General features: G+C 63.3%; 3 protein-coding genes across 5 annotated transcripts; 2 read left to right on the top strand and 1 right to left on the bottom strand.

The window, feature by feature from the left end:
* Positions 1-47: 47 nt before the first annotated feature.
* LOC133627683 (CYFIP-related Rac1 interactor A-like) lies at positions 48-4,256 on the bottom strand. Of its 2 annotated transcripts, XM_062014351.1 has the most exons (11): positions 4,214-4,256; positions 3,692-3,772; positions 1,840-1,961; positions 1,657-1,762; positions 1,324-1,460; positions 1,104-1,181; positions 855-971; positions 662-741; positions 450-576; positions 184-254; positions 48-111 (listed from the first exon to the last, which is right to left on the bottom strand). In XM_062014351.1, exons 2-11 carry the CDS (start codon positions 3,759-3,761, stop codon positions 48-50), a joined length of 972 nt encoding a protein of 323 aa, XP_061870335.1. In that variant the 5' UTR covers positions 3,762-3,772; positions 4,214-4,256. The 2 variants fall into 2 exon arrangements, with proteins under 2 accessions (XP_061870335.1, XP_061870336.1); XM_062014352.1 differs by lacking the exons at positions 3,692-3,772; positions 4,214-4,256 and adding an exon at positions 2,404-2,491.
* Positions 4,257-10,801: 6,545 nt separating this feature from the next.
* On the top strand, positions 10,802-11,834 carry HPCAL4 (hippocalcin like 4). Of its 2 annotated transcripts, XM_010197039.2 has the most exons (3): positions 10,802-10,969; positions 11,187-11,402; positions 11,637-11,834. In XM_010197039.2, exons 1-3 carry the CDS (start codon positions 10,808-10,810, stop codon positions 11,832-11,834), a joined length of 576 nt encoding a protein of 191 aa, XP_010195341.2. In that variant the 5' UTR covers positions 10,802-10,807. The 2 variants fall into 2 exon arrangements, with proteins under 2 accessions (XP_010195341.2, XP_061870338.1); XM_062014354.1 differs by lacking the exon at positions 11,187-11,402 and having other exon boundaries at positions 10,808-10,969.
* Positions 11,835-14,472: 2,638 nt separating this feature from the next.
* NT5C1A (5'-nucleotidase, cytosolic IA) lies at positions 14,473-25,912 on the top strand. Its single transcript, XM_062014353.1, has 6 exons — positions 14,473-14,697; positions 20,521-20,688; positions 21,496-21,625; positions 21,988-22,110; positions 22,534-22,718; positions 23,084-25,912. Exons 1-6 carry the CDS (start codon positions 14,488-14,490, stop codon positions 23,447-23,449), a joined length of 1,182 nt encoding a protein of 393 aa, XP_061870337.1. The 5' UTR covers positions 14,473-14,487; the 3' UTR covers positions 23,450-25,912.
* The last annotated feature ends 1,838 nt before the right edge of the window (positions 25,913-27,750 follow it).

Below are 27,750 nucleotides of genomic sequence, written 5' to 3'. Positions count from 1 at the left end.
GGTGTTTGTTCCCGTCCCGCGGGGCCGGGGCCGGCTGCGGCGCCCGCTCACTGCAGCAGCGCCCGGATCTGTTTGGATGTGGTGTCGTCGTTGAGGTGCCGGGTGGTGTACCTGGGCAGAGAGGGCACGGTCACCCCGCCGGCCCCCGACACCGCCCGGGTCCCCCAGCGCCCCCCGACTCACCTCAGAGCGTTCAGCAGCCCCTCGGTGCTGGTTGAGGGTTGGTCTTTCAGGACTTTGATGCAGCCTTTCATCTGGTGAGGGGAGCGGGAGGAGCACACCATGGGGGCTGCCCCTTCCTCCCCATCCTCCTCCTCCTCCTCGCTGCTCCCCTCTAGACCAGCTCAGACAGAGGGACGTCCGGGGAGAGGGACCCCCAGGCGCTGCAGCTGCCCTGGGATGAGTGGGATGGCTGTGACCCCCCCTCAGGGCACCCCACGGGCACTCACGTCGATCTTGGAGGTCTTAGCGAAGGCCCCCACGGGGTGGACGTGGTCGTAGAGGATGATGACGCCGACCATCACCCGCATGCAGAAGAGCAGGGTCTCGGTGTTGGTGAAGCGGCTCCGGTACTCCCTGCGCCGGGAGAGGGGCCGAGTGAGCCGGGGGGGCGTGGAGGGACCCCAGCACCGATGTCCCCCCTCCCCATGCGGGAACTCACGGGGTCTCCAGCATCACCCTGCAGACACAGGCCATGGTGCTCAGGCAGTCGGTTGTGTCCTCGATCGGGAGGGTCTTGTTCTGAAACCCAACAGGTCCCGGCTGCCGTTTCCCCTCCTGACCCCAGTGTGGTGCTGGGGCTCGAGGGGCTGTTCCCCCCCCCAAAGATTCCCCCTTCCCACGGCCTCACTCACCTCCGAAACAAACTTGGTGGTGGCGTTGCTGAGTGTTTTGAGCATGGGGGTGGCCTCGGCGTAGAACAGGGACATCCTGTTGGCCATCTCATTGTTCACCTCGCTCTCTGCATCCAGCTGGGGCAGGGCAGGGCAGGATGGGGGCCGTTAGGGTGCTTGTCCTTCCTGAGCCCCCCCCAGTCCTCTGACCACCCTCTCAGGGGAGGTCATCACTGGCAGGGGCGGGGGGACACGATCTCATCCTCTCACCTGCAGGTTGTTGATGCGATTTCGGCTGATGGTCCTTCTGTAGTAGCTGAAGTCGTTCTGGATGGCGGGGTTGGTCATCTGCCGAGGGGCGTCTGTCAGGGGCCACGGCCAGACCCGGCCCGAGCCTCGGGGCGCCGAGGGACTGCGCTGCCCCGCGGCTCATGTGGGCTCCGTGGGCCCCCCTCGGCCCTCGGCCCGGGCAGGGCGGGTGGGGACGTACCTTGAGCTCGTCGAAGCTGAGGGTGAAGTGGAGGATCTCGGCAAACTGCTTGGCCAAGGCTTGCTCCCGCTCCAGGTGCTGCGTCGGGGCGTACGGGGGGCTGGTCAGGGCTTCCAGCAGGCTCCGCAGGGCGTTCTCTGGGGGTGAAGCACCACCGGTCCCCCTCCTGCTCCCGTGCACCTCCCCAGCCCCCCCGGGGGAAACTGAGGCACGGGGCAGCGTGGCATCCGCACCCCTGCACTCCCCGAGGCCACGACCCCCAGCCCCCCCGCTCCTGGGGTGGGGGCTGCACCGGGGGGCTGTGGGGGGGCAGCTGGGGCTCTGGCCGCTCACCCAGCCGCAGGGAGAACTCGTAGAAGCGCTTCAGCTTGGCGACGAGCGGGCAGACGGCGCTCCAGGCCCGCTCCTGCAGCCGCAGGTCCCCGGGGTTCTGGATGGCCTGGCAGGGGGACGGCGCCGGCCGTTACCCTGAGCCGCGGTGGGCGAGCGGGCGGCGGGCTCCGGGGCTGCACCCACCTCTCGGATCTCCTGCCCGGCGCCCGTGTACGACTGCAGCTCGGCCAGCACGGCCTGCGCCTCCTCCAGCACGGCGTTCACCTGGTTCCACACCGTCGTCTCGGCCTCGGTCGGCTGCGCATCTGCAGGGCAGCGCCCCGGGGAGAGAAACCCGGAGGGCTCTGAGGGGGGCGGCAGCAGCCGGGGTGGGGGTGCCGGGGTGGGGGTGCCAGCACCCCTCCCGCGGCCCCCCGCCAGCCCCTGGCCCTTCCTGCTGCCTCTGCCCCCCGGGGCCGTCTCCTCGCCCGAGCTGGAGCCAAGCTGTGCAGCGGGGGCAGCTTTGGGGGGCGAGTCCTGGCTGCCCTGTGACCGCCGTCCTGCTCACGGGAGGGGGGTCCCCGAGCAGCCCCCAGCCCCGGGGGGCTCCCCCCTCCCCAGGGAAAGACCCCTGAACGGCAAAGGTGGGGGGAAGGACGTCTGGGATGGGCGCGATGCGATGGGCGGCGGGGACAGAACTCAGATGGCGTGGATGGGGAACTCAGAGCGAGAACGGAACGAAAAGGGGAAACAAAAATCCCATCTCACTTTCAAAGTCAAGGAAAAAATTAGGGCCTTGGTCAAGTTCGTTATAAGTCAACACTTTAAGAAGGTTCCCCATGTGAAACCTGCAAGAGAAGAAACAAGAGGAAAAAAAGCGTGATGGTGAGGTGGTGCCGGGGGAAGAGGCGCTGGGCCACGGGCAGCCGGAGCCCCCGTCCTCCCCCCGCTGCTCCCGGGGGGCTCCGGGCCGGGGGGACCCCGCGGGACGCAGCCTCTTGCCCCGGATGGCGATGAGAGCTGGCGGATGGCTGATGGAGAGGAAGGAGCGGAGGGAGGGGGCGGCCGGGCTCCGCCTGGGCTCCGGCCGGGAGGGCGAAGCGCTGGGCGAGTCCCCGAAGTCTCGGCTACAGACGTGTCCCCCCAGAGCCGGCTCAAAACGGGGGGTCCCGGGGGGCATCGCCAGCGCATCCCTGTGCCGGGGGGCTGCGGGGGACGGGGGACTGGAGGCAGATGAAAGCTGCCTCAGAGGACCCGGGACGAGCCAGGAAGGTCCGTGGCGTGGGAGGGGGCGGCTGCGGGAGCCCGGCCCCGGCTGCTTCGGGCCGTGCCGGTGCCGGTGCCGCTGCCGGTGCCGGTGCCGCTGCCGGTGCCGGTGCCGGTGCCGGTGCCGGTGCCGGTGCCGGTGTGAGCAGCGCACGGGGCCAGCGCTGGCCGCGGAGCTATTTTTACCCCCCTTGCTGTTGCTGTGAGCTGTGCCCCGGGAAGGAGGAGCGGGGAGAGGGGGGAAGGGGGAGCCACGGGGCTGCCCCGGGTCCCGCATCCCGCCCGCCCCCCGCACACCCGTGTGCAGCCTGCGAGGGCCGGGGGCTGAGCTCTCCTGGCCCAGGCAGCCCAGGCCAGAGGGAAGCTGGAGCAGGTCCCTGCGCTGAACTGGGGTCTCTGGTCCCCAGTCGAGACCACCACAGCACGGATCCTTCCCTCCTCCTCCCCGGCTGCTCCTGCCCTGGCGGTGCCCAGGGATGTGCCACTTGGCCTCCCAGTGCCACGACTAACAGCAGCGGGCGTGTGCCCCAGGTCCTCGTGGGCCAGGTCCTGCTGCTGGACGTGTCCCGTGTCCCCACCACTCAGCTGAGTCTCCCCACACTTTCAGGGGTGGGGAATCTCTTGGGGTCCTGCTCCCCTGCCCCACTCAGCCCTTTGTGGGTGCATCTGGAGCTGTCCTGGGGGGACACTGAGCTGCTGGGGGTCACTGTGCTTGTCCCCATCTTCCAGAGGGCAGCCCCAGCAGCCGGCCCAGCCCCCTCCCCACGCCCACCCTGCTCACGGGACTTACTTTCAAAATCCAGGAAAAAATGAGGACAGTTTTCTAAATCTTTGCCCAATACCTTTATCAGGTTGCCCATGGCCAGCAGACCTGAGCGAGAGAAACAGAACAGAGTGGAACAGCACCGGTGCTGCTGGCCAGACCCCCGGCATACCGAGCCCCCACCCTGTCACCCGCCAGCCCCGTCCCACCGGGCTCTGCACCCCCTGGCCCCAGCCCCGCGCCCGGTGCTGCCGAAACGTGGCGGCTCTGCTGCCGTTTGCCAGGGCTGGAGCGACGTGGGGTGCAGGTTCCTGAGCGTCGCAGTTGCCGTGGGCTCCCCACAAACCTGCCCTGAGGTGCTCTGGTTCCCCTGCCCCAGGTCTCCCCCCTCACGGGGTCACACCGATTCCCCCAGCTGTCAGGGCTGAGCATCCCTCACAGACATGGGAAGACCCACATTGGGATTTCTGCCCCACACAGCCCAGCTATGGGTCTGGCACTCATCCCAGAGCATGGCCCTACCCCCCAGCCCCAGCCCAGGCTCCTTACCTCAGCACCCGGCGTGGTGGCTATGGCAGGAGCAAGGGCTGTGCCACCTTCATGGGCTGGAGGGGACCTGCGGGCAGGAGCGTGAGAGGGTCAGACCCCTACCCCAGGCACCCCCCACCCTGGGCACAGTGGGACGCTGCTGCCACCCCCCGGCTCACAGCCCCACGCTGCCACCAGCCTCCACCTTCCTGCCCTGGATGATTTGTCGCTGCCAGGAGCGGGTGTTGCAGGAGCTCCCCAAGCACCAGCTGAGCATCCTCTGTCCTCTGCAGCCCTTGAGAGACCCAGCAGTAGCTCGGGGACAACCCCGGGGCTGAGCCCTCAGTCCCCAAGACAGAGGCCCCCAGGGAGGACTTTCCTGGTGCCAGTGGGTGGATTTGCTCTTTCTGCTCATTGTGTGAAGGTGCCTTTTATGCCACTGATGAGCCACAACCCAAATCCTGCAGGTGCAGGGATGACCCACACCCGTTCTGCCAAAATGCAGATGCACTGGGAAGGGCACCGAGGCTGCTCCCGCGGGGGGCTGCGTGGCTGGGGGAGGGCTGCCCGGGGGGTGCAGGGCTGGGGGTGGTGGGTTCCCTGTCCCCAGACACACCCGAGGTGGCCCCAATTTTTGTCCCTGCCTGGGGTGGCCATGGCCGATGCCCAGCCCTGCTCCTGCACCCGCTCCTTCCCTGGCACTGCCGGCTCCCCCCGCTCCCCACGAGCATCCTGCCCCACGGGGACGCCGTGGTGCTTGTCACCTCCACCGGGACATCCCGCTGAGGGGCTGCAGGGCCAAATCCTGCACCCAGGAGCATCGCTCCCCACCAGATGCCCAGGCTGGCCACACCAAAGGGGCACCAGTGTCCCCGGGTCGGGCCGTGGCCGGGGCCGTTTTGTGGCACTGCAGTCCGGCGCAGCACCGCAGCCCCTTCCCCTTCCCCCGCCCCCCGTCCCGCGGCCCCTCCTGCCCCGTGGGTGCCCGCTGGGTGCCAGACCCAGTGCCCAGCGCGACCACCGAGCCCCCCCCGGCCGCGCCGGCCCCTCCGCAGCGGCTGCAGGGAGCGATGCGGGTGCCTGAAGCGTTTTCTGTGCCGGGGACCCGGGTGCAGGGGCCCGATCCCGCCCCAAGGGCGAGCCAGGGCTCCCCCAGCCCTGCCCAAGGTGAAACTGGGGCTCTCGCCGCCCCTGCCTCTCATTTTGGGGACCCCCCTGCCTGGAGGGATGTGTGACCCCCCCGTGGGGCTGAGGGGCAGCGGGGCCGGGGCCTCGCCGGTGCCGGGCTGCGGCTGCGGGCGAGCGGCGGCGTTTACCGCAGGGCTGCCGGGGAGCGGGGCTGCAGCACCCATCCGGCGCGGGCCAGCACCGGCCGCGCACCCGCACCCACCCAGGGCCAGCGTGCAACTGCGGAGTCCCGGGGGGGCGGGGGGCGAGCTGCACCCACCCCATCGCCCCCCATCGCGGGGGCACCCAGCGAGCGTTGGGGGTGCAAAGAGAGGAACCCCGCGAGGGGCTCTGGGTCCCCGAGGGACACAGCCAGCGGCTGCCACAGCCCCCGCTCCCCCGCTCCCCCAGGCCGGGGGCATCGCGGCCGCCCCGCGCCCGTCTCACCGTGGCCGCTCGGCTGCGGCTGCCGCCGGAGCGCGGGGTGCCGGGGAAGAGCCGCCCGCGTGAGCCGCCCTGCGCCGAATGCACCACAAAGACCACCATAGCACCCCCCAGCCCCCCCCGCGGCGCTGGTGACGGTGACGTCTCGAGTGTGAGGGAGACGGGGACGCTTAACCCTCTGCGTGCCGGCCGCGGCTGGGAGCGCCGCTGGGATGCTGCTCCTCGGGTCTGGGGGACACGGTGACAGCGAGCGGGTGTCACCCCCCGTCCTCTCCCCATCAGAGCCGGCCCGGCCCAGCCCCGGCGGCCCCAGCACCCGCAGCCCTCTCTCAGCAGGCAGAGGGAAGCCCCAAATGCTCCTTTGCTGCTGCCCCAGCCCGAGGCCGGCTCCGCTTCCCCGCGGCCCCTCTCCGGGGAGGGGAACAGCCCCCGAGCCGCCGCGGTGCCGCCCCGGCAGCACCATCCGCCCCGCTCAGCACCCCCCGGGCTGGGGCTGGGGGGCAGGTTTGGGCGTCTCGTGCCAGCTCAGAGCTGCTCCCATGGGGGTGATGTGGGAGCAAGGGAGGAAGCAGGTGGGGAACCCCCAAAATCAGGGTATTTCTGTTTCTCCACCCCCTTTTCCCAGGCCAGTGCTGGGCATGATGGTGGGGACATCACGAGGAACCCCCAGTGCCGTGGTCACCCCAGGTCTGGTTTGCCAGGTGGCACCCTGAGGTGTCCCCAGGGACATAGTGTGAGTGACAGCAGCTCCTCACTCCTTCACAAGGGCATTTCTGTGCAGCAGTGTGACATGGGTGCCCACCCTACAGCACCCCAACGCTGGCCAGGGCACCCAGCACCAAACCTCAGCCCTTGGGTGGAGTGGGATGGGAAGGGACGTGCTCCAGGGACATCTGCTGGTGAGGAAACACGGCACAAAGGGAGGGAGCAGCACGAGAAATGAGCAAACGAGTGGGAAATCCACGTTTTGCTGCTAAACTCTCGACAGGCCACAGCTCAATCCCAAATGCTGCCAGCAGTGAGGGTGGCACTGGGTTCCCTCTGGGCTGTGCCAGGGTGCCCTCAGCCCATCCTGATGTCCCAGCATGTGCCTGTGGCCCACTGACCCCATGCTCGGGCTCTGTGGCTCTGCCCAGTGTGTCACTGGAAATGGAGAGGGCTGTGGAGTTGTGCTGGCTGGGGACACCATGCCCTGGCCTGAAGGGACAGTGTCCATCCCTGTTCCCAGGGGCCTGGAGTCCATCCCCAACGCCCAGCTGAGCCCATCCAGGGTGACAGGTCCTGCCCAGGACCGTGTGGTGGGGACCCTCATGGGAGAGGAGTGTTGGGGGTCACACTGGGGCTGTCTGAGCTCTGATGCCCCTGGACTGGCAGAGCTGGGGAGCTGGGCTGCAGCAGGAGCGGGGCTGTGGGGAGGGCAGCAGCAGCTCCTGCTCCCCACAGCTCCCGGCAGCCTGAGGGGGCTGATGCGGCTTCAGAGGCCCCGGGCAGCGAGGGGCCGTGGCTGCGGGGTCCCTGTCGCTGGGCACAGCCCCCCAGGCCGTGCTGCTGCGGGCCGTAGCCGCTGGGGGAAGCTGCAGCCCTTTGCATTCGGCAGCACCGCGGGACGAGGAGGGTTTTGGGAACCAGCGAGGCCCTGGCAACTCTGCACCGCGGGGACTCCAGGCATGGAGCTGGGCTGATGCTGCTGTGGGAGTGGGGAGCAAAGGGCTGCCAGGGAGCAGAGCTGGTACCCTGACCCCGGACAGCCTTGGCGTCTCCTCTGCAACCCAGCCCGGTTCAGCCTGGCCCCACATCAGGGCTTGGGGTGCCCTGATCTGGGTGCTGGGCTCAGCTGGGTGCTCCAGTCTGGGTGCTCAGGGCCATCAGTGCAGCCAGCCCTGCACGAACCCAGGCATCTCCCCAGCTCCAGGACTCGGGGTGTCACAGTCCCAAAGGTTGGACACTCCAGTGCCCCCCCGCTGCCCTTGTCCCCATCCCCAGAGTGTCTCTGGAGCTCCCCTTCCTCCTCCAGCCACCCTGTGCCCCTTTGGCACACCCCATCCCATGAGTTGAGCTGTGCCAGCCTCAGCCCTGGCAGCCCTGCTGCTTCAATTAAACTCTCATTAATTTTCCAGTCCCCCTGTGTGTCCTGAGTGTGGGCAGTTTGCAGTGCTGCTAATTGATGTCTTCTCTACTTAAGCAGCTGAGAACCATCAGCAGGTTGCCCAGCTGGCACGGGAAGGGGGGGGGCATCCCCTCACGCTCTCAGGGAGGCTCATGGACAGGCTTTGGGGCAGAGCTGTGTGCCCAGTGCCTGGCAGAGGCTGCTGGAGTGACCCCAAAGCTGTGGGGCTGAATCCACCCCGCGGGTGGGGATCCAGCTCCAGACAGGGGCACGGGACAGGACTGTGTGTGTGGGGTCCCGGCCCTCCTGCCCTGGGGTGAGCAGGTGACGGGTCCCTGCAGCCCTGCTGCAGCTCCACAGCTGCAGATGTTTGTGTTTGCTTTGTCAACCAGTCTCTGGCCTCCAGCTGGGGCATTTCTGCAGCTTCCCGCAGCCACAGCCGCAGGGAGGGGTGAGTGTCCCCGGGAGCAGGGCTGGGCCGGGGGATGCTGAGCCTCGGGGAAGGGCACTGCACCCCCCGGGGCACCGGGATGGGCACCGGCTCTGGCTGGATGGAGACTTCACCCGAGCTTGCACCGGCTGCAGAGCGCAGCCCGGCCCCGGTGGCGGCGGGACCGCGGCGGGATGCCCACGGGCGGCGGGAAGAGCCCGCAGCCATCGCCATGGAAACACCCCGCGGTTGCTCCTGCGGATCGCAGCGGTTGTCTCGGCCCCTTCTCCTCTGCGCTTCGGCTGTGCCTCTGGACACGGACAGACCCTGCCCCGGTGTCCCCTCCGGGCGGGCGGCGGGGCCCCGCTGGCCCCTGACCAAGGGAAGGGGATTTTGGGGTGCTTTGGGATCAGCCACCACCAGAGACAGGAGCCCGAGGCACGGGAATGGGGTAGAGTGGGGAGGAAGCAGAGAAGGAGCAAGGGAGAGGGGCAGAGGGGCTCTGCTCAAGACTGGGGACCAGGCAGATACCCCTGGGCAGGCAGGAGCAGCAGCCCCCCGAGTCCCAACCCCTTAATTCCCCCCACATCCCCTCCACTTTCCACTCCAGCATCCCCCAGCATCCCAGTGCCATTTCCCATCCCAGTATCCCCTCAGCATCTCCCCAGCAACCCGCTTCGACGCCCCCCGAGACCCTTTCCTCGGGACTGACGTGGTTTCCAGCCAATGGGCGAACGCTGCTGCCGGGGGCTGGGGAGGGGGCGGGAGGGGGGCGGGCAGAGCCGGGGGCTGGACCGCGGCCCCTCCGGTACCGGCACCGGCTGCGTGTCCCGCCGAGCCGCCGCCTCCACGCGACAGGTAAGGGCCGCCGGGGCCGGACACCCTCCTCGGGGCTGGGAGTCGGTTTCCCGGTGCGGAGCTGCCGTCGGGGCAGGTCCCGGGAGCCGGTTCCAGCCGCGTCGGAGCCGATGCTCCGGAGCTCTCGGGTGGCCAGAGCAGCCCCCCGCGTCCACGAGTGCTGCTGCCCCTCGGCTCCCCCCATCCATCCCCTGGGTGCAGCCCCGGGGGGACACCTGTATTGATGCCCCTCTGTCCTGTTTTGGGACCAACAGCCGGTGACTGACGCTGGAATCGGTGCTGTGAGACGAGGGGCTCGTGCCAAGCGTGTCATGGCCCTCCTGGTCACTCGCCCCAGGAGCCATCCCTGTTGTCCCCTGCCCTGGCATGGCCTGTGCTGGGCCCTGCTCGGAAAGGGGAACTGGGGTCCGTGGACCAAAGGATGCTCTTCTCGAGTGCTGGTCCCTTTGAAGGCTGCACTTGCAGAAGGTGTGGTGCTTCCAGCAAAGCTCCCCACGGGAACAGCTGCTCCTTGTGCAGGTGAGAAGCTGAAACCCGCCTGCAGGTGCGGCTGGGGGAGACGAGGAGCCCACGGATGCGATACCCGGCAGAGACTGATGGGTCCCTGCGGGCCAGAGTCGCGGTGCGGGGCCGGGGGGAGCTGGTGCGGCTGCGGGCTCTCCTTGTGCCCCGTGGGCGTCCGGGCGCTCCCTCGGCTCCGGCTGCCGAGGAGCCGGGGCTGAAAGCGCTGCCGCGGCAGACGGTGACAGATGCTGGTGGGCTGATGGGGCAGGAAGCAGCCTCTGCCTCGGTACCGGCTGGGCCGGGGCTGGCCGGGAGCTCGGAGCCCCTCGCGGCTGCGGGAGGGGGCTGGTGCCGGTGTCCCCCTGTGTCCCCCCAGCCCACACAGCCAGGAAATCAGATGCTCGGAAGGGAGATGGTGCTTGGTTGGGCTCCAGTTGAACTTCTACTCAACTTTCTCCAGGGAGAGAGAAGCTCCAGGAGCTCTGAGCAAACCATCTGCCGCTCGTGCTGCGCGGGGCCGGCAGCCAAGGCTGCGTGGGAGCGGGCACGGCGCGTATCGGAGCCGCTCGGCGCTGCCCACGCGCCTGCGGCACTGCCAGGGCTGCAGCAGCCCCAGCACAGACCCCGTCCTCCCCAGGAGCTGCCCAGCAGCAGGGCAGGCAGCCCTGCACACGGAGGCACGCTGCAGATCAGGTGGTGCCAGTGAGGGTTTGCTCTGCTTTAATGGCAGACACGTGTTACCTCTTTGTTGCGTCCTTGCAGGGGGCAGATGTGGCCTGGTAAAGGCCGTGTGAGGAGGGGTTCTGGGCCTTCAGTTGCTTTTTGAGTGTTTTTCTGCAGCCCAAAGGGAGCCAGCCTAGGAGGTGGAGGGCATTGGAGTTGATGCTGCTGGTGGGCTGCCCCAGGGCAGCTCATGCCTGCCTCCAGCAGCGAGGGCCACAGCTGAGCATGGGCACTGAGCCTGTCCCCAGTGCCACGGTCACTGCCCCAGCACTGGACAGGGCACAGGCAGCCACCAGCCAGGTGGATCAGCTCCAGTGTGGGGAAGAGGCTGCTGGGGTGGAGCAGGTCCTGGGAGCTGTGCTTTTCCCTCCCAGGGGCAGCCATGGGCAAGCACAGCAGCAAACTGGCCCCAGAGATGCTGGATGACTTGGTGAGGAGCACGGAGTTCAGCGAGCAGGAGCTGAAGCAGTGGTACAAGGGCTTCCTCAAGGACTGTCCCACCGGCATCCTCAACCTGGAGGAGTTTCAACAGCTCTACATCAAGGTGGGCTCTGGCTGGGGTCTCGAGGGCTACCTGTGGGGCTGGAGCACCCTGCTCCTCCTGGGACAAGGGTGCTGCTTTGGGTGCAGCTCTGTGCCAAGCTCCCTCCTCCTCATTTCTATCTTCCTCTCCTCTCCTCTCCTCTCCTCTCCTCTCCTCTCCTCTCCTCTCCTCTCCTCTCCTCTCCTCTCCTCTCCTCTCCTCTCCTCTCCTCCTGCAGTTCTTCCCCTACGGAGACGCCTCCAAGTTTGCCCAACACGCCTTCCGCACCTTCGACAAGAACGGGGATGGGACCATCGACTTCAGGGAGTTCATCTGTGCCCTGTCTGTCACCTCCAGGGGCACCTTCGAGCAGAAGCTCAACTGGGCCTTTGAGATGTACGACCTGGACGGGGACGGGAAGATCACACGCTTGGAGATGCTGGAGATCATTGAGGTACTGGGGTAAATGGCTTTTTCCAGGCTGTTCACAGCTACTGGGTCCAAAGAATGAGTTTTTCTGCCCAGAGCCCTGTCTGAAGGGTACCTGCAGTGCCCTTGCTGTGGCTGTGCAGCAGCATAACCTGTGACAGAGGTGAACTGCAGAGTAGCTCTGTCCCTTGCCTTGTCCTGGGGCCTTCTGCCTGCCCAACGTTCCCACTCTGGTACTTTGCTTCTCTCCTTGCTCCAGGCTATTTACAAGATGGTGGGGACTGTGATCATGATGAGGATGAACCAAGATGGGCTGACGCCCCAGCAGCGTGTTGACAAGATCTTCACAAAGATGGACAAGGACAAGGACGACCAGATCTCCCTGGAGGAGTTCAAGGAGGCAGCGAAGAGTGACCCCTCCATCGTCCTCCTCCTGCAGTGTGACATGCAGAAATAGAGCCCTGGGGGGTCTTTGCTGGACTGGCTGCAGCCAACCTCTGCTCCCCTCGTGGTTTCCATCCCTGTTTCCCGCTGAGTCCTCCCCGCTGTGCCTGCTTAGCCCCAGGCGTGAGCCACGCTCCGTCCCTCCTGCCACCCAGCTGCCCCTGCTCCTGTGTCCCAGGCAGGCTGTGGGCTGTAGCTCTCCCTCGATGGGCAGAGCCTGCTCTGGAGGTTCCCCTGACATCATCCCTCTCCCATCCTGGAGCTGGACTCCCTGCAGCTGATGGCGAGTGTCCTGGTTCCCCAGGGCCAACTGTTCCCACATCCATCCCTGCTGCTTTCTCCCTGCTTCCCCCCACTGCTCTGCCTGGCCAGTTCCCTAAATCTCCCTGAAGCCACCTCTTTCCCCTTTCTGTTGATTCCCCACTTCATTGCTTGTGATGCCTCCAGAGAGGCTGAAAAGCCCCAGGTCCTGGCGCTGGTCTCCTTCACTAGCAATTCCCTGCAAGGCTGTTCAGAGGGACCAGAGCTGGCCCTGGGGAGCTCGGGCAGGGTGTTGCACCCAAGGGCCCTGTCCAGCTTTTCCACCTCTGCTTTCACTGCTATGAACAGCCAGGGTTGGTCAGGGGACTTCAGGGGGGAGCACAATAGTCCAAAGGCCACCCCTGGATGTGGCATCTGATCCCAGAAGCCACCTTCTGCCCCATCACGTGTGGGCTGGCAGAGCAAGTGTGTGACCTCTACAACTGCCCTGGCAGCATCTTGGATGTTTCTGACCTTCCTGGATATCAAAGTGTGATGCCTGGGGTTCCAAATTGAAGGCAGGGCCTGCCCAACTCCTCTGTGGGCTGCCCTGGGTCTGGGTTGGGAGGGTGAGTGTTGAAGGCATGTCCTGATGCAGCTCCTGGTATATGGCATTACTGTGAGGGCTGGTTAGTCCTGGACTGGGGCTGTGGAGAGGTGTGGATGGGTCCTGTGCCTGTTGAGCCTCCTGGCAAGGCTCCAGGGCCACAAGAAACGTGTCTATCTCCTTCCTCCCCCTTCCCCCAGCCTGCTGCCTCCATCCCTCCTGCCCCAGGACAGGGATATTGTCACAGCTCAGTATTTATTCTGCACGTTGTGGTGACTGTAATATCTGTTAGGAGATGGTGAAGTTGTTACCTATTTTTTTAATGGAAAAATAAACTGTCCCCCATATGTGGTGTCCCCCCAGATGGCTCTCTGGGGAGCAGCTGGCTGCTGCAGCTACAGAGAGGCTGAGATGACAATGCTGCACCCCTGAGCATCAGTTACGACTCACTTGAGCCCATGACACTCCAAAGGATGGGGAAGCCCTTGGGAGCAGCACAGTGGGGCTCAGCCTGGGGAGCCGTGATGAGGGGTGAAAGTTCAACCTCAGACATGCAGGTCTGGGAAAAGGAATGTTATCTCTTGGGGGTGGGTAGGACCAGACATCTGTGGTCTGTGTTGGAGATGGGTTTCATTTGTCAAGAAGGAGCTGTGTCCTGTCTGTGCCCCTCAGTCAGGAACGGGCATAGCCAGAAGATGTGGTGGCTTTGTCCTGAACACCATCAGAAACTAGGAACTGCTATCACTGTATCTTTATCCTCCTCAGCCTCCTCCCCTCCACCCCCCATCTTCCCTGCACATATTTTCCTCTGGCCTTTCTTCTCCAGCAGCAGCCTGCAGAGATGGTGGCTGTTGCTAAGCAGCTCTCACCAACTTTCGGTGCTTCTCTGTAGTTAAGGGCAGGGCTGGCTCCGGCTGAGAGCCACCCCCCATCCCTCCCTGCAAACCACCGGCACCTCTGTCCTGCAGCAGCCGGCACCTGAGCACAGAGGTGGGAGGATGCCAAAACCGTGGCAGGGAGAGCGTGGGGGGTGTGTGTGTGTGCACAGCTCAGCAGTGCCTGGGGAAGGAGGGACGGGGCAGGTCCCTCCCTGCTGTGTGGGAGCCTGGGGTCGTGCCAGGGCTGCTCTTGGAAAGGGCAGCAACTTGAGCTTGAGAGGGGACTCAGAATAGCCTCTGTGATCCCGGAGCCCTCAAAGCTGCTGCTGCTCTTGAGGCCACCCCGAAGGAAATGGGCAATTCCCGGGAGGGACCTGCAAAGGCCCTGGGGAAAGGGAATCAGTGATGAGGCTGCAATGATGTTAAAGTCCCAGAAGAGCATCCCAAAGTGTTTGGGACCCAGGCAGCTGGGCAGGCCCTGGAGCCAGCCCTGCTCACAAGCATCCACCTTCACCTGGCTCCTCTCTGGCTTGAACCTCCGTGCAAAGACATGTTTTGAGCCTGAGCTCTGTGCACAGCTCTCTGCCTGGACCCATTCCCACCAGCACTCGTGGGAGAGGGTTCAGTGAAGAGCTTTAATTAATATCCACGCTCAATCCATTCTCCAGCACACGGTGCAGGTTCCTCTGGCGCTCCTGCTGTTGCCCGCGGATGCTCTGGCACCTCCTGGCTCCCCGTCCTCCTCCGGGCTGTCTGCTGACAGCAGCTCCGTCCCCTCAGCCCTTCCCTTCGCCCGTGACCGGGCTCTGCCCTGGAGCGGCTGCGGAGCGCTCCCGCGTCCCGCCGCCGGCGCTGAGGGGGGTGAGGGCAGACGGCAGCGGGGCGGGCTCGGTCCCGAAGAGGTTAAACCGTATCCCGGTGGGCTGAAACCCCGGAGCTTCATGGGATGCCGTATAAAGCGCGGTGCGCCGGGCCGGCCGCGGCTGCGGGAGCTGCCGGTGCGTGCGGAGCCGCCGCCGCGCCCGTCCGACGGGCCCCGAGCCCCCGGCATGGAGCCGCCGGGAGCGGAGCCCCCGGGAGCGGCGGGGCAGCCCTGGGAGGAAGCCAAGGCTTTTTACGACAACCTCGCCCCCAAGAAGAAGCCCAAATCGGTAAGAGCCCCCCGCGAGGTGCCAGCGCTCCCGACCCCGGAGGGCAGCCGGCTGCTCCGGTGCCGTCCCACCGCACGCCCCGTCTCCTGCGGGTCCCCCCGGGGCTCTCAGGGGGTCTCATCAGTGGGTCCCCTCGGGCGTTTGTGGTTTTGACCCCCTGTCCTTGGGGAAGCCCCGGGTCTCTGCGGGTGCATCTGCACCTCCGTGGCATCCCTGGTTTGCCTGGGGTCCCTCTGGATCTCCCCAGTCTCTTCGAGTTCCTGCAGGTCCCCGGCGCATTCCTGGGTCCCCCCTGGGCTGAGGTGTCCTTGCAGAGCAGCTCTATGCCCCATGAGCCCCCCGGGCCAAGGCAGGAGGCTCTGCCAGGGCCGGGGGGTGGCTGCGGTGGGGCAGGGGGCAGCCCGGGGGCCGCAGGGCAGCGGGGGGCTGGGGCTGCCCCGGCCAGGCTCGTGTGCTCCGCCAGATTAGAGGGAAAGTCTGTGTTATCTAACCAGGGCTGAGCCTGATGGGTTTAAACGAGGAAGCGCCTGGAAGTGCTGCTCTGTGTCTGACAAGCCGGGGCAGTGCGGGGCCGGGAGCTGCACCCCGGGGTGCCCTGGCCCTGGCACGCAGCCTGGGAGCCCCCCCAGCCTGAGCCATCCTCGGGCTGCGGGTGCCCCCGAGGTGTGGGGCTCACAGAGATGCTGCCCGCGGGGAGGTCAGGAGCCCGGTGGCGTTTGGCACGTTTTGCCGCGAAGCTCTGTGTGTGACCCTGCTCTGCAGCCCCTGCTCCTGTGCCCGCTGCTGCCTCTGCCCTGCCCGGAGGAGAGGAACAGCCTGGCTTGGTGCTGGGATGCAGCTGGTTGCTTTTCATGCCACGCTCTCAGCCTCCTGCCATGTCAGCCCAGGCTCCTCCTCTTCCTCTCCTTACAGCAGGGGAAACTGAGGCACGGGGAGGTGATGGGGTTTTCTTGCAGCAGAGCTGAGATCCAGGCCTTTAGGCTCTGAAACCAGCCTGTGCCACCCACCCCTGTGGGGCTGGGGGTGATGCCCGAGCCCATGCCCCTCCACAGAGGCCCCGTGGCCAGGCTGCTTGGTTGCCCTCTCACACAGCTGAGCTGCCCATCCCTGCCCTGCCAGGCAGCTGTCCCCCCTGTGCATCATAAATAATGTGTTTGGCAAACTCCAAGTGATCTCAGGCAGCACCTTAAACTTTAAGCTGACCCCGAGCAGGGGGCTGGTGGCTGCCCAGGGCTCCCTCGTGCACGTGGGGAGGGGAGCTGCCGGCTGCCTGTGCCCTTGCAGGTGCCAGCTCTGCCCCTTGGCTCTGCCAGGTGCTGCTGGCGAAGCAGACGTGAGCTGTGGGGGCTGCTCCTTCCTGGAGATGGGCTCTAAGACAACAGGGTGATTTCTGGGGAGTCTGTTCCTGGCTGGGAAATGGGTTAATGAGGTGTCCCCAGAGCCCATGGCAGAGTCCCCGCCAGGCAGAGTCTCTGCTCCCCCCGCTCCTGCTCCTGCCAGCTGGGGAGGTCAGCAATCAGCCTTGTCACTCTTGAGCAATGCTAAAAATGTCCCCCAGCCTCTCCAGTGACATGGTGCAGGGGGAGAGGCTGGGCCAGTGGGGGCTGGCTGCCTTCTAGCCTTCTCCTCTGGGTGCCCTGCTTGTCCCTGCACCCAGGGGAGCCCATCTGTGCCTCGTCTTTGGGGTGCTTTAGCAGGGGTGGGGACTGTGTCAGACCCTGGGACAAGCCCCCTGCCTCTTCCCTTCCTGTGACCAAGTCTCATGCCAAAATCCACCTCCAAACTTTGAATTTGGCCTCAAGGGTTTGGCCTTCAGCTGCATCTGGGGCAGTGCCCAGAGCTGCCAGAGCTCCTGCAGGTGTTTAGGACTGAGGTGAGCCCAGCAGCTCCAGCCTCAGGCAATGCAAAAGGATCAAGGGGTGCAGAATGGGGTCCCCACTGTGTCTCCTGCCTGTGATGGCCTCTGGCAGTGGCTGGAGTTGGGTGCCACTGTGGGCACCGTGGCTGGGAGGACACAGCCCTGATGCACATGCTGGGATTTCTGAAGGTCTGCCTCTAATCCCTGGGGGCCTGCTGAGGATTTCCATCCCATTAGGAGGGTGATTTACAGGCCTGCCAGCTGTTGGGTCTGCAGAGGAAAAGGTGCCATTTCCAGCCAGTCCTGAAATAGGTCATTACCCCAAACCTGGGCTGTTTGGGGCTGGGATGGATGGAGCTGGAGCTGGAAGGGTCAGTTGGGCTTCTGAGGTGGGGTTTGGACCTTGTGGACCACCTGAAGGCTGTGCCAAGGGCTGATGCTCCTCTGCAGAGGGCTGGGCTCTCAGGGCACGTTCCCCTGTCCAGCTGAGCCTGGAGATGGACCTGGCATTGGGATGGGACCTTCCCCCATCCTGCACTTCTGTTAAACACATCATTCATCTCTTGCTTATGCCTGGGATGGGGCTGGATCTGAGCTTCCCGTGGGAAGTGGGGAAGGGAGAAGAGCTCATCAGGAGTCCCCAGGCAGCAAATTCAGTGGGATTTGACCAAGCAGAGCCCCACAGCTGCTTCCTGGGCTTGTGTTGGATGATGAGCTTTAATTAACCTTGGCTTGACCTTGGATGCTGCTCTGAGGGCAAAACAGGGTTGGTCAGGGCTGAAACCCTGGGCAGCTGGAGCAAGGGGCTGTGTTGGGATGAGGTGCTGTGCAGGCTCCAGGACAGCTCGTGGGGCTAAATGGATCCTGACAAGGACTGTGAGTGGGATTCCTCCCATGGACCCGCTGCCTGGTAAAAACGAAGGGTCTTTTCCCCTAAAACTGTGATGTTTCAAGGCAAAGTGGGATTTGTTGGGTGGTTCACAGCACCCTGGGTGAGGGTTTGAGGTCCCTGCTGGCACTGTGACTTTTTCCAGCCCGTTTTAGTCACGATCATCTTGCAGTAGTGGTGGGGCTGGAGCAGCTTCCCCGGAGCCCTGAGGAGGGAGCGCTTCCAACCCAACCCAACCAAGACGTGTCAGGCTGCAGCTCCCTGCTGCCAGAGCAGCACCTCCGGAGCTGTGACTGTCAGCATTGCCCATGGAACAGCAGGGGCTGCTCCAGCCCGAGCTGCCTTAGCAGAGGGTGCTCCAGAGGTGCAGCTGCCCCTGGGCAGGGGTGAGCAGGAGCCGGCAGGTCCCCGCGGGCAGCCGGGGCTGCAGCAGCCCAGGGCTGGGCCCCCAGCTCATGGTTATTTTTATTGCTGTGTTTATAACCTCTTAAATTAACCTCCTGGAGGCTGGTGCCTTTAAATGGCAGGGAAGGGACCTTTAGCAGCCCGTGGCCATTGCGTAAGGTGCCTGAGCTCTTGGCAGCCGAGGTGTGTACGGGGGAGATGGACGAGGGCTGGGCACCCAGCGAGACCCAGCTCATGGCCCCACACCCCCCTCACCCCCTTCAACACAGAGTCCCCAGCTAAAGCAGCTTCCCCTCGCTCAGGGGGCACAGGAACGTGTCCAGCCTTTCCTCCTCACACACGTTCCATCCCCTCAGCACCCGGAGCCCTGCACTGGGCTCTCTCCAGCAGTTCCCCGTCTCTCCCGGGCTGGGGAGCTCAGCACTGGACACAGGGCTCCAGATGCCCGTTTGCTGTGTGTGTGCTGCCCTTTCCCTGGGGGATGGCTGCAGAGGGAGCTGTGTCCTGCCCTCCACTGGGGAGCAAACACCTGCAGCTCCCCCAGGTCCCCTGCGTCACCCGTCCCCGCAGGGGCTGGGGCTCAGCCGGGCTCCTTCCTGCAGCCCAAGGGCCGGATGGGCAACACCTGCAAGAGTGATTCATATTTGCAGCTAATAAATGGCCCATGACACCAGAGTTATTAATTAATGAGCTGGAGTGCCAGGGCTTGGCCCATGACGAAGTTAATAGCTAAACGAGGATGGGATGTGAGGTGATGCTGGTGCTGCTGAGCAGCTCCTGGGGCGCCTGGGGCTTCTTCAGCTGCTTTCTCAAAAGGGCTGTTTCCAGATGGGACTGTGGTGTTCTCAGGGCTCGTGTGTGTCTCCTCCTCATCACCCACTGCTTAATCTGTGTGCTGGGGACGTTGGGTGCTGGTGGGGCCTTGGGGAAGTGCCTGGGATGGACTGTGCTGCAGGGCTGGCCCCGGGTGCTGCTCCTGGGGGAGGTGGGTGCTGGGAATGGCACAGGGGCTGCCCCTGACTCATTCCTGGGTGGGTGTGGGTAGGATGAGCAGGGCCAGGCTGAGGGCAGAGCAAGCCCCAGGGCAGGATTGTCCCCTGCAGGATGAGGGACCTTGGGCTGGCAAGGCTGCTGTTCCTGTAAAGCTCAGCACCAGGCAGGGTGGGAGCTTGAACTTTGGAGCACCTGGGTGTGCAGAGCAGCTGGCAAAGGTGCCCTCCTGGCCCTGGGCAAACGGCATTGCTGGAGGATTACTCACTGCTCACAGGGGAAGGTGCTATGTGAGGATCCTGGAAGGAGCTGAGGTGTTTCTGAGGTGCTGCCTGCCCTGATTTCACAGGCTCCCTGGGGAGACACATCTCTGAGCACATGGGCTGGGACTGCTCCCAGCTCCAGGAACATCCCCCACGGGACCCCCTACGAGCCCCATCCTGCCCCCAGAGTCTGCTGGGGCCAGGGCAGCCTGTGCATCCCTCCTTAGGATCTGCTGCTCTGGGAGCCAAGGCTTCTTGTTGGCCATCAGTAGTGAATTTGCTTTCAATGTGATGAGGATTAACACCCTTCTGCCCTCCAAGGGGAGAGGGAGGACAGGGTGGGGGTCAAGATGAGATTGACTCTCCTGGTGTCCCCTCTGTCACTGCCAAGTCCCACCTCTTGTTGCCTTCAGTGGGTTTTGGATCAAGCCTTCAAACATGCATAATAATGACTCATAAATCACTGCCTGCACCACCTGTTTGTCATGTTTCCACCCACAATAACTATATCAAGTGTTTTCATAAGCTGAGCTGGCAGGGGTTGTTTGTCACATCTGGACAGCAGCGTGGGAGCCTGGGTCTGGCTGAGCTGCAGTGTGTGGTTATTCCTGGCAGGGGAGGGGAAAGCCACACAACTGCCTTCTGCAGCGGGTTAGGTGTTTATGCTGGGGTAGCACACGGGGTCTGGATGGGTCCTGGGAGCCTGCCTGTAGTGGGAGGGCTCAGGCAGGGTGTGAGCAGCAGGAGAAGGATCTTTGCTATTCCAGATATGTGGGGATGGTGCACTGGGACTTGATCTGTGGAAGCATTGTAAGGTCAGGGTCACAGCTGCCCCTTTACCCTCCAGTTGCCGTGGAGGTGTCACCTATCATGTGGTGAGTTAACAGAGGCTCCTGTGGCAGCAGGGCTGGGTGCAGGGGCTGCATCACCACGAGCCAGTGCAGAACCCTCACCTGAGGAGGAACCAGCCCAGCACCAGCACAGGCTGGGGGTGACCTGCTGGGGAGCAGCTCCAGGAGAGGGACCTGGCAGTGCTGGGGGGCAGCAAATGGAACATGAGCCAGCAACGTGCCCTCGTGGGCAAGAAGCCAATGGCAGCCTGGGGGCATGAGGAGAGTGTGGGCAGCAGGGTGAGGGGGGTTCTGCTGCCCCTCTGCTCTGCCCTGGTGAGGCCTCATCTGGAGTCCTGTGTCCAGCTCTGGGCTCCCCAGCTCAGGAGAGACAGGGAAGTGCTGCAGAGAGGCCAGGGCAGGGACAGCAAGATGCCGAGGGGCTGGAACCTGTGTGTGAGGAGGAAAGGCTGGACATGCTCCCGTGTCCCCTGAGCGAGGGGAAGCTGCTTTGGCAGGGGCTGGGCTGGAGCAGCTCTGCAGGGCTCTTGCATTGAGGGACTCCTCGGTTTCTGCCTCTCCCTGCAGCCCAAGCCCGAGAACGCCATCACCATCGCCGTGTCCTCGCGGGCGCTGTTCCGCATGGAGGAGGAGCAGAAGATTTACAGCGAGCAGGGCGTGGAGGCCTATGTGAAATACCAGCTGGACCATGAGAACGAGCCCTTCCTCCCTGGGGCTGCCTTCCCCTTCGTCAAGGTGAGCAGCCCCCTGCCTGAGCTGAGCCTGCACCGCGCTCCTGACCCCGAAGGGCTGGGCAGAGGGGGAGCTGCGGGGTGCTGGGGTTGGGGGGGTCTGTGATGGGAGGGATGTGGTCACAGAGCAAAGAGAGGTCAAACTAAAGCTCCTGGCAAGTGATGTCCTTCCTGGACTGAGGAAACACTGGATTTTCCAAATTGGCAGCTGAGCCCAAGAGCTGAGCTCTTTGGGTCGTATTTACAGCTCCCCTTAGGGAATTCTCATCCCTCTTTTGATTGCAACGTGTTTATTCTGTGGAAGGAGCTGAGTTTGCCCTTGCTGCAGAGCTGGGCAATTCCCAGTTTTGACCTGTTGAAATGAGGCCTTTCAGACTCAAGACACGTTTTGCAGGCTGTGGCCCAGCTCTGGTGGGTTTTGTGCAGCTGTGTGTGTTGGCTCCCGCTGCAGCAGCCTCCCAACTGCTCCCACTGAATACACGAACCCACTTGGTGGGGAGAGGCTTGTGCTATTTGTGACTGCCTGAAAAACACTCAGCTGCAGCTTTGAGCTGATTTAATCTCATCTCCTACTGAAAAACTTGAAACCTTTTGTATTTGCAAGTGGAAGAGTGGGTCTGAGTTCTCCCCCCACACCAGTCTTTCTCTTCTCCCCAGTCAAAGCTGTTTGCTGCGTCTCCTCGGCTCGGGGTGTGGTGGGCTCGGGGTAGATGCCTGTGTTGGGTGAGCTGGAGGGTGTTGCTGGGTGAGGAGGGGCCAGGCCGTGCCTGGGGCTCGCTGACTCCCCTCCCCTGGCCCCGGGACGCTGCAGGCGCTGGAGGCTGTGAACACGCAGCTGCGGGAGCTGTACCCCGACAGCGAGGAGCTGTTTGACATCGTGCTCATGACCAACAACCACGCGCAGGTCGGGGTTCGCCTCATCAACAGCATCAACCACTACGGTGAGCTGGGAGCAGAGCTGCCCCTGCCTGGTGCTGGGAGCGGAGCTGCCCCTGCCTGTGCCTGGTGCTGGGAGCGGAGCTGCCCCTGCCTGGTGCTGGGGTCCGTGGGCAGGGGGCAGTGGCTCGGTGCCAGCATGAGGAGACGCTTTCTCCCGTCTCTTCCTCCAAACCCCACGCTGAGCCCGCTGCTCCCTGGGCAGAAGCTGCCTGAGGCTGAGATGCTCTGGCAGGGGCCACGCTGCTGGGTGGCTGTGCCAAAACCAGCCCCTGTCCTGCCCGCCCTTGGGAGGCCCCAGGGCAGCAGCTGGAGGGGTGTGTGGGGGCAGCCAGGCTCACCCAGCCCAGAGTCCATCTGCCCCCAGGTCTGTTCATCGAGAGGTTCTGCATGACGGGAGGGAACAGCCCCATCTGTTACCTCAAGGCCTATCACACCAACCTCTACCTCTCCTCCGACGCCGAGAAAGTGAGTGGGGCCATTGAAGAGGGTGAGTCAGGGGCCCAGCTCGGGGTGGGGGAGGAAGCAGGGGGAGCCTGGAGCCCTCGGGGGGTTGGTGCCACAAGCAGTGGCTCCCGTGTCCCTGTCCCTACATGGGTGTGCAGCTCTGCCTTGTCCCACATCCCACCCGTGATGCTGCAAAGAGCTGCTGGTGTCCATAGAAATGAGGCTTTCCTCAAGCTCTTCCAGGGCACAGGCACCATTTTTCCCCATTAATGCCTGTATGCAAAGGGAGGGGATTTGGTTTTGCTGTTAAGGCTCTCGGGGCCAAGCTGCAGGCACCACCCTGTGTGCATTTCCCCGTGGTGTTTGCTTCCAGCCCATCGTGTTTTGCTCTGCTTCTCCATGGAGAAGCCCCGAGGCTGGGTCCTTGGGTAACTGCTGCCTCTTGCCTCACCTTTTACCTCCCCAGGGATCGCTGCAGCCACCATCTTCAGCCCCAGCAGAGACCTGGAGGTGTCGGAGCACCAGCTGCGCGTGGCGTTTGACGGCGACGCCGTGCTGTTCTCCGATGAGTCGGAGCAGATCGTCAAGGCTCACGGCTTGGACATGTTCTTTGAGCACGAAAAGGCTCATGAGAACAAGCCTCTGGCTCAGGTAGCGCTGGGCTGCAGCCAGGAAAAGCCTCTGGGAGCGAGACAGCCCACAGGGATGCTCTGTCCTCTGGGAACAAGCCAGGGCTTGGCACGTGGGGAGAGTCGGCAGCCTGGTACTGCTGGCCCACGGGATGGCCACTGCTGGCCCGTGGGATGGCCACTGCTGGCCCACGGGATGGCCACTGCTGGCCCGTGGGATGGCCACTGCTGGCCCATGGGATGGCCACTGCTGGCCCACAGAATGGCCACTGCTGGCCCCTCACTATTGCTCCTGGGGGTCTCAGGGTCAGCCAGACGTCTGGCTCTGCCGAGCCTGGGTGCCAGGAGGAAAGTCTGCAAAGTGATGGTTTCTTCTTGCTTTGGCAGGGACCCCTGAAGGGTTTCCTGGAGGCCCTGGGGAAGCTGCAGAAGAAGTTCTATTCCAAGGGGCTGAGGATGGAGTGTCCCATCCGCACGTACCTGGTGACAGCCAGGAGCGCGGCCAGCTCGGGAGCCCGGGCGCTGAAGACTCTGCGCAGCTGGGGCCTGGAGACAGACGAGGCTTTGTTCCTGGCCGGGGCTCCCAAGGGGCCGCTGCTCAGGAAGATCCGTCCCCACATCTTCTTCGATGACCAGATGTTCCACGTGGAAGGAGCCAAGGAGCTGGGCACCGTCGCTGCCCACGTCCCCTACGGCATCGCCCAGAAGCACAAGCGGCCGCCGCGGGAGAAGCAAACCCCCAACAGCAAGTAGCAGAGCTGGGGGTCCCACAGACACCACCCCTGTGCCACGCTGGGACCTGTGGCTGCACGGCACAGACACCACCCCTGTGCCATGCTGGGACCTGTGGCTGCAGGGCACAGACATCACCCCTGTGCCACGCTGGGACCTGTGGCTGCAGGGCACAGACATCACCCCTGTGCCACGCTGGGACCTGTGGCTGCAGGACAGGGGTCACTTGCCCCAGCGAGCTCGAGGTTGTTCCCAGGGCCACGGAGGATGAGGCTGCCCAAGGGCTCCCGTTTGCCTCTGTGTGTGTTGTCCCTGTTCCTTGGGGCCAGAGGCTCCCCTGCTCCAGGCAGCCCCACAGGCCTTTCCCCTTCACCCCTGCTCGTTTCAGGTGCCATCCCTCCAGGATGGAGCTGTTTGTGAGCTGTTGGTGCCGGGCAGTTGAACCTATTGGTGTTCCTTTAAAACCCCAAGTAACTCCCAAAGCCTTTGCTATCCCAAGCAAGTTCTCAGGCTCAACTGTTGAGCTGGAAAGCTGGGAGCACACAGTAACCCCTTCTTGCAGGTTTGAAACAGAATGTCCCTTTTAGTTAAAATGGAACCATGATGTTCTTGCTCCCCAGCCCCAGCCCCTGCTCCCCAGCAGGGTTTAGTCAGCTGCAGAGCTGTGCTGTCAGGCACAAACAGAGAAGCAAACACATATATATATTTAATCTTGTTTTCTGCTTGGAGCTTTGGGCCATTGCTGACCCAGGTTTTAAAACTTGGGGTTCAGTTGCATGAGTTGCCACATGAAAATAACGACCTGGGTGAGGCAGCCAGAGCTCAGCTCCTGTGTGAGCCCTCCTGGGTCCACTGACCTGTGCCCAGCCTTGCAATGAGGTCAAAAGCAGGCCCTGGGATATCAGGGACATCGTTTGAAGTCCATTTAGGTGAATCTGCCGAGGATTTCACCCTGGGGTGGTTAATTAAAGGAGTTTTTTCCCCTTTGTAGGCTGAGCCCATATGAGTTGATAATCTTTTTCTCCTCAGCATCTTAAACCCTCTGGTGTTTCCTAAAATAGCCACCTGAGCCAGTGATGCTGTGAGAGAACCAGACCTCTGACTAAGAGCCAGGAAGGGGAATTGATTGGAGAGCTGCTCTGCAACGGGTGTCAGAGTGACCCTGACACTGCTGCACTGAGCCCTGGCCCAGAGGGCCCTGGGCAGGAAAATGTCAACAGTACCCCGTGCCTGGGAGGCCCAGCATTGCCAGGGGGTTGTTTGCTACAGCCAGCAGCTCCCCAGGCTGGTGTTTTCTGAGGTGTGAGGCTGCCTCTGGCTCTGTGCTGAAGGGTTTGTCCCAGCTCAGCCCCTCCTGGCGCCGAGGCTGCAGCTGGAGCCGAGGCACTTTTGCTGGTAGTGATGCCTTCAGTGGCTTGGGAGGCTCTTTTCTCGTTGCACTAGATCCTGCTAGAGCAGTGAAAAGCAAATTGCACTTTTTTTCCCCTTCCCCCTGAGCTATTTCACTCTGTCAGACTGTTACTGGTCACATCTGGGTGACGAGCACTTTAGAGGAAGGTCTAAAATCCAGACAAATGAAGCCTTGAAAGTGGTGAGTGAGTGTCTCTAACACATCTCTGCTAAAGAGGCTTCATCTTTTAATGTGAACCCAAGAGTGGGATCTGAACTGTATCACAGAGCCCTTTTTGGCAGCTGGGAGGAGGAGAACAGCCCAGGAAACCTTCCCAAGGCGCTTCCTGAGGTCGCAGCCTGGCAGCCCAGCCAAGCCCAGCTTGCAAGTGGGCAGCACCAGAGGTGATGTGGGCACAGGAACAGGGCTGCAGTGAGCTCCTGGGGACCTCCAGCCAGCACAGGGTGCAGGGTGCCAGAGCAGGCACTGGGCTGGGTGCTTGCACTGGGATGCACAGCTTGGATGAGGAGTGTTGGCTGGGCTGTGCTGTGCAGGAGATGCCCTGTCTGAGGCTGCTGTTGGCTTGAGTGTGCTGTGGGACTGGGGGCAGGGCCCTGTATCTCAGCAGCTTTTGCTGCTGCCTTTCAGGGTTCTGAGATGCAGAGAATGTGAGCTGGGGGCAGGGGCACAGGGCAGGCAGGGGTTTTAGTGACTCTGCTTGGTGTGATGCTGCCAGTGCAGCTGAGGAATGGAGCCCAGGTGAGGCCAGCCCTCCCTGTGCATCCCTGCAGTGGCTGCCCCCTTTGCTTTTACCCACCTGGCTGCTGCTGAGTCTCTTCTCTGCTCCATCCCTGCAGCTGGCAGCCGTGGGGCTGCTGCTGTGTGCTTTGCTGTGCCCACCCGTGCCGTCCCTGGGGCTGCCTGGGGTGGGCTCCTCTCCAGTGTGGTTTGTGCTTCTCCTGCTGCACTGGCCAACAACTGGACTTTCCCCCTGTGTGTTGTTGCTGTGGGTTTCACTGTGTTGTCCTTGGTGTTGTTTTCTCTCGTGACTGGACCTGCCACATCCATCAGACCCCTCGGGGTGTTCTCCTCTAATAAACCGTGTTGGTCCCAGCCCGGCTCTCGCTCTGTTGCCGTTCTCACAGAGGGGGTTTTGGCTCCCTGGTGCAGCCAGCAAGAGTCTGGGGTCCCTGCTGGGGATTTCCCAGGTGTCATGGTGAAGGAGTGGGGGTGACCAGAGGAAAAATGGCGTTTTGGGATGGAAGGGAATCCAGAAAAGCTGCTAAAAGCAGCTCCCTGAGAACTGGAGACGTGTGGGAGAGGTGGGATTCCAGAGCTGAGATGTGCTGTGACACAGGGACCTCCCCTTGCTCCATGAACAGGCTTTTGTTGTAACCCTGACGTGTGGTGGAGTCCTGGATAAAAATACAATCTGGCAGGAGACTTTTGTCAACTTGATCTTCTCCCAGCCAGCAGGTGGGAGGCAGCAAAAGCTTTTCAGAGGAGATTTATTGCCGGGTTCATCCCAAGAGCGACGGTGCAGCTCTGGTGTTGGCTCCTCCCCACCAATAAGGGGAACAGATGGGTTAAGGGGAAGCAACAAATTCTCCATCTGTCACCAAATATAGCCAAGGAATGTCCATAGGCCCCAGGGCAGCATCTCTGCTAGGGCTGTTGGTTTAAGGGACACATAGCCCTCAGCAGAGAGTGTTCTTGTGCAGCCGTGCTGGCTGGAATGCCTTCCCTGCACCCAGCCCCAGCCCTGCAGGTTCTTCCCCCAGACGCCTGGAGGAAAAGGTCAAATTGCAGCATTGGTAAGGGCCCAAGTTGCACCAGTGGAAGCCCAGCTGGGCCCACCCAGCCCCCAGAGGTCAGGATGTCCGTGCCAAAGCCAAGAGATGCCTCTGACGTTGATGCAAAGGCAGCCTCAGGTCGCTCCTGGGGACCAGCACTGGGGACAAGGAGCCCAGGGGGCCGTGGGCTGAGGCCAGGCAGGAGGAAGCAGCAGCTCCCTGCAGTCAGGGTCATGTTGGGCTTGTGCAGTCCATGTGCTGGAAGCCTTTTGGGTCCTGTTGCCTGTTTTCTGAGCTTTTCCTTTCCTCAGGCATGGAAGGGCTTTGTGATGAGTGTGCTTGGAAATGCAGAACATGGAGGAGAAAGCAGAGGCTGAGCTGATGGAGCTGATGGAGGAGGGAGCTGCCACTCAGCTGTTGGCAGCACAGATGTTCACAAGGTAACCTCATCCTCTGAAGCACAAGAACGGCTGTGCATGACAGAGCCAGGATTCAACCCCAGGGACTCCCAGGGCTTCTCAGTGAGCGTGTCACAGCCCTGATGAGCAGCTGCATGGCACAGGGCTCAGGCAGAGCATGGCCTCAGCTCTCCTGGTGCTCACGTACGTAGGGTGAGCCATGACACCTGCCTGCCTCAGTTCCCTCAGCATCATGATGGAGAGCAGAATGATCCAGAGGTAACATCAGGTCTGGAGGATGAGTCCAGCTCCTTGCGGAAGAAGAGCAGAAATCCAGGAGTGTTGTTATGTGCAGGGAAATCCCATATCCCTGCAGTGGTGCGTGTGTGTGCCCCATGTCCCTGCAGTGGTGCGTGTGTGTGCCCCATGTCCCTGCAGTGGTGCCTGTGTGTGCCCCATGTCCCTGCAGTGGTGTCTATGTGCCCCATGTCCCTGCAGTGGTGCCTGTGTGTGCCCCATGTCCCTGCAGTGGTGCCTGTGTGCTCACAGCAGGTCCCAGCGTGTAGGGACCATGCAGATGACACCAAGAGGAGTGGGGACATGTAATTTTACCTCCCTTCTGGAGTGCAGAAGAGGGGGCAACAAATGCAAGCAGGGAGCTGCAGCCATCGCAGGAGGCTGAGACGTGGGGGCAGAGGAGCTGGTGACAGGGTGACAGAAACACCCCGAGCTGGAAGGGGA

This window comes from Colius striatus, chromosome 24 (assembly GCF_028858725.1).
Source record: "Colius striatus isolate bColStr4 chromosome 24, bColStr4.1.hap1, whole genome shotgun sequence".
Classification (NCBI taxonomy): domain Eukaryota; kingdom Metazoa; phylum Chordata; class Aves; order Coliiformes; family Coliidae; genus Colius; species Colius striatus.
The sequence above is the reverse complement of the archived record's forward strand: the minus strand, read 5'-3'. Positions and strand labels throughout refer to the sequence as shown.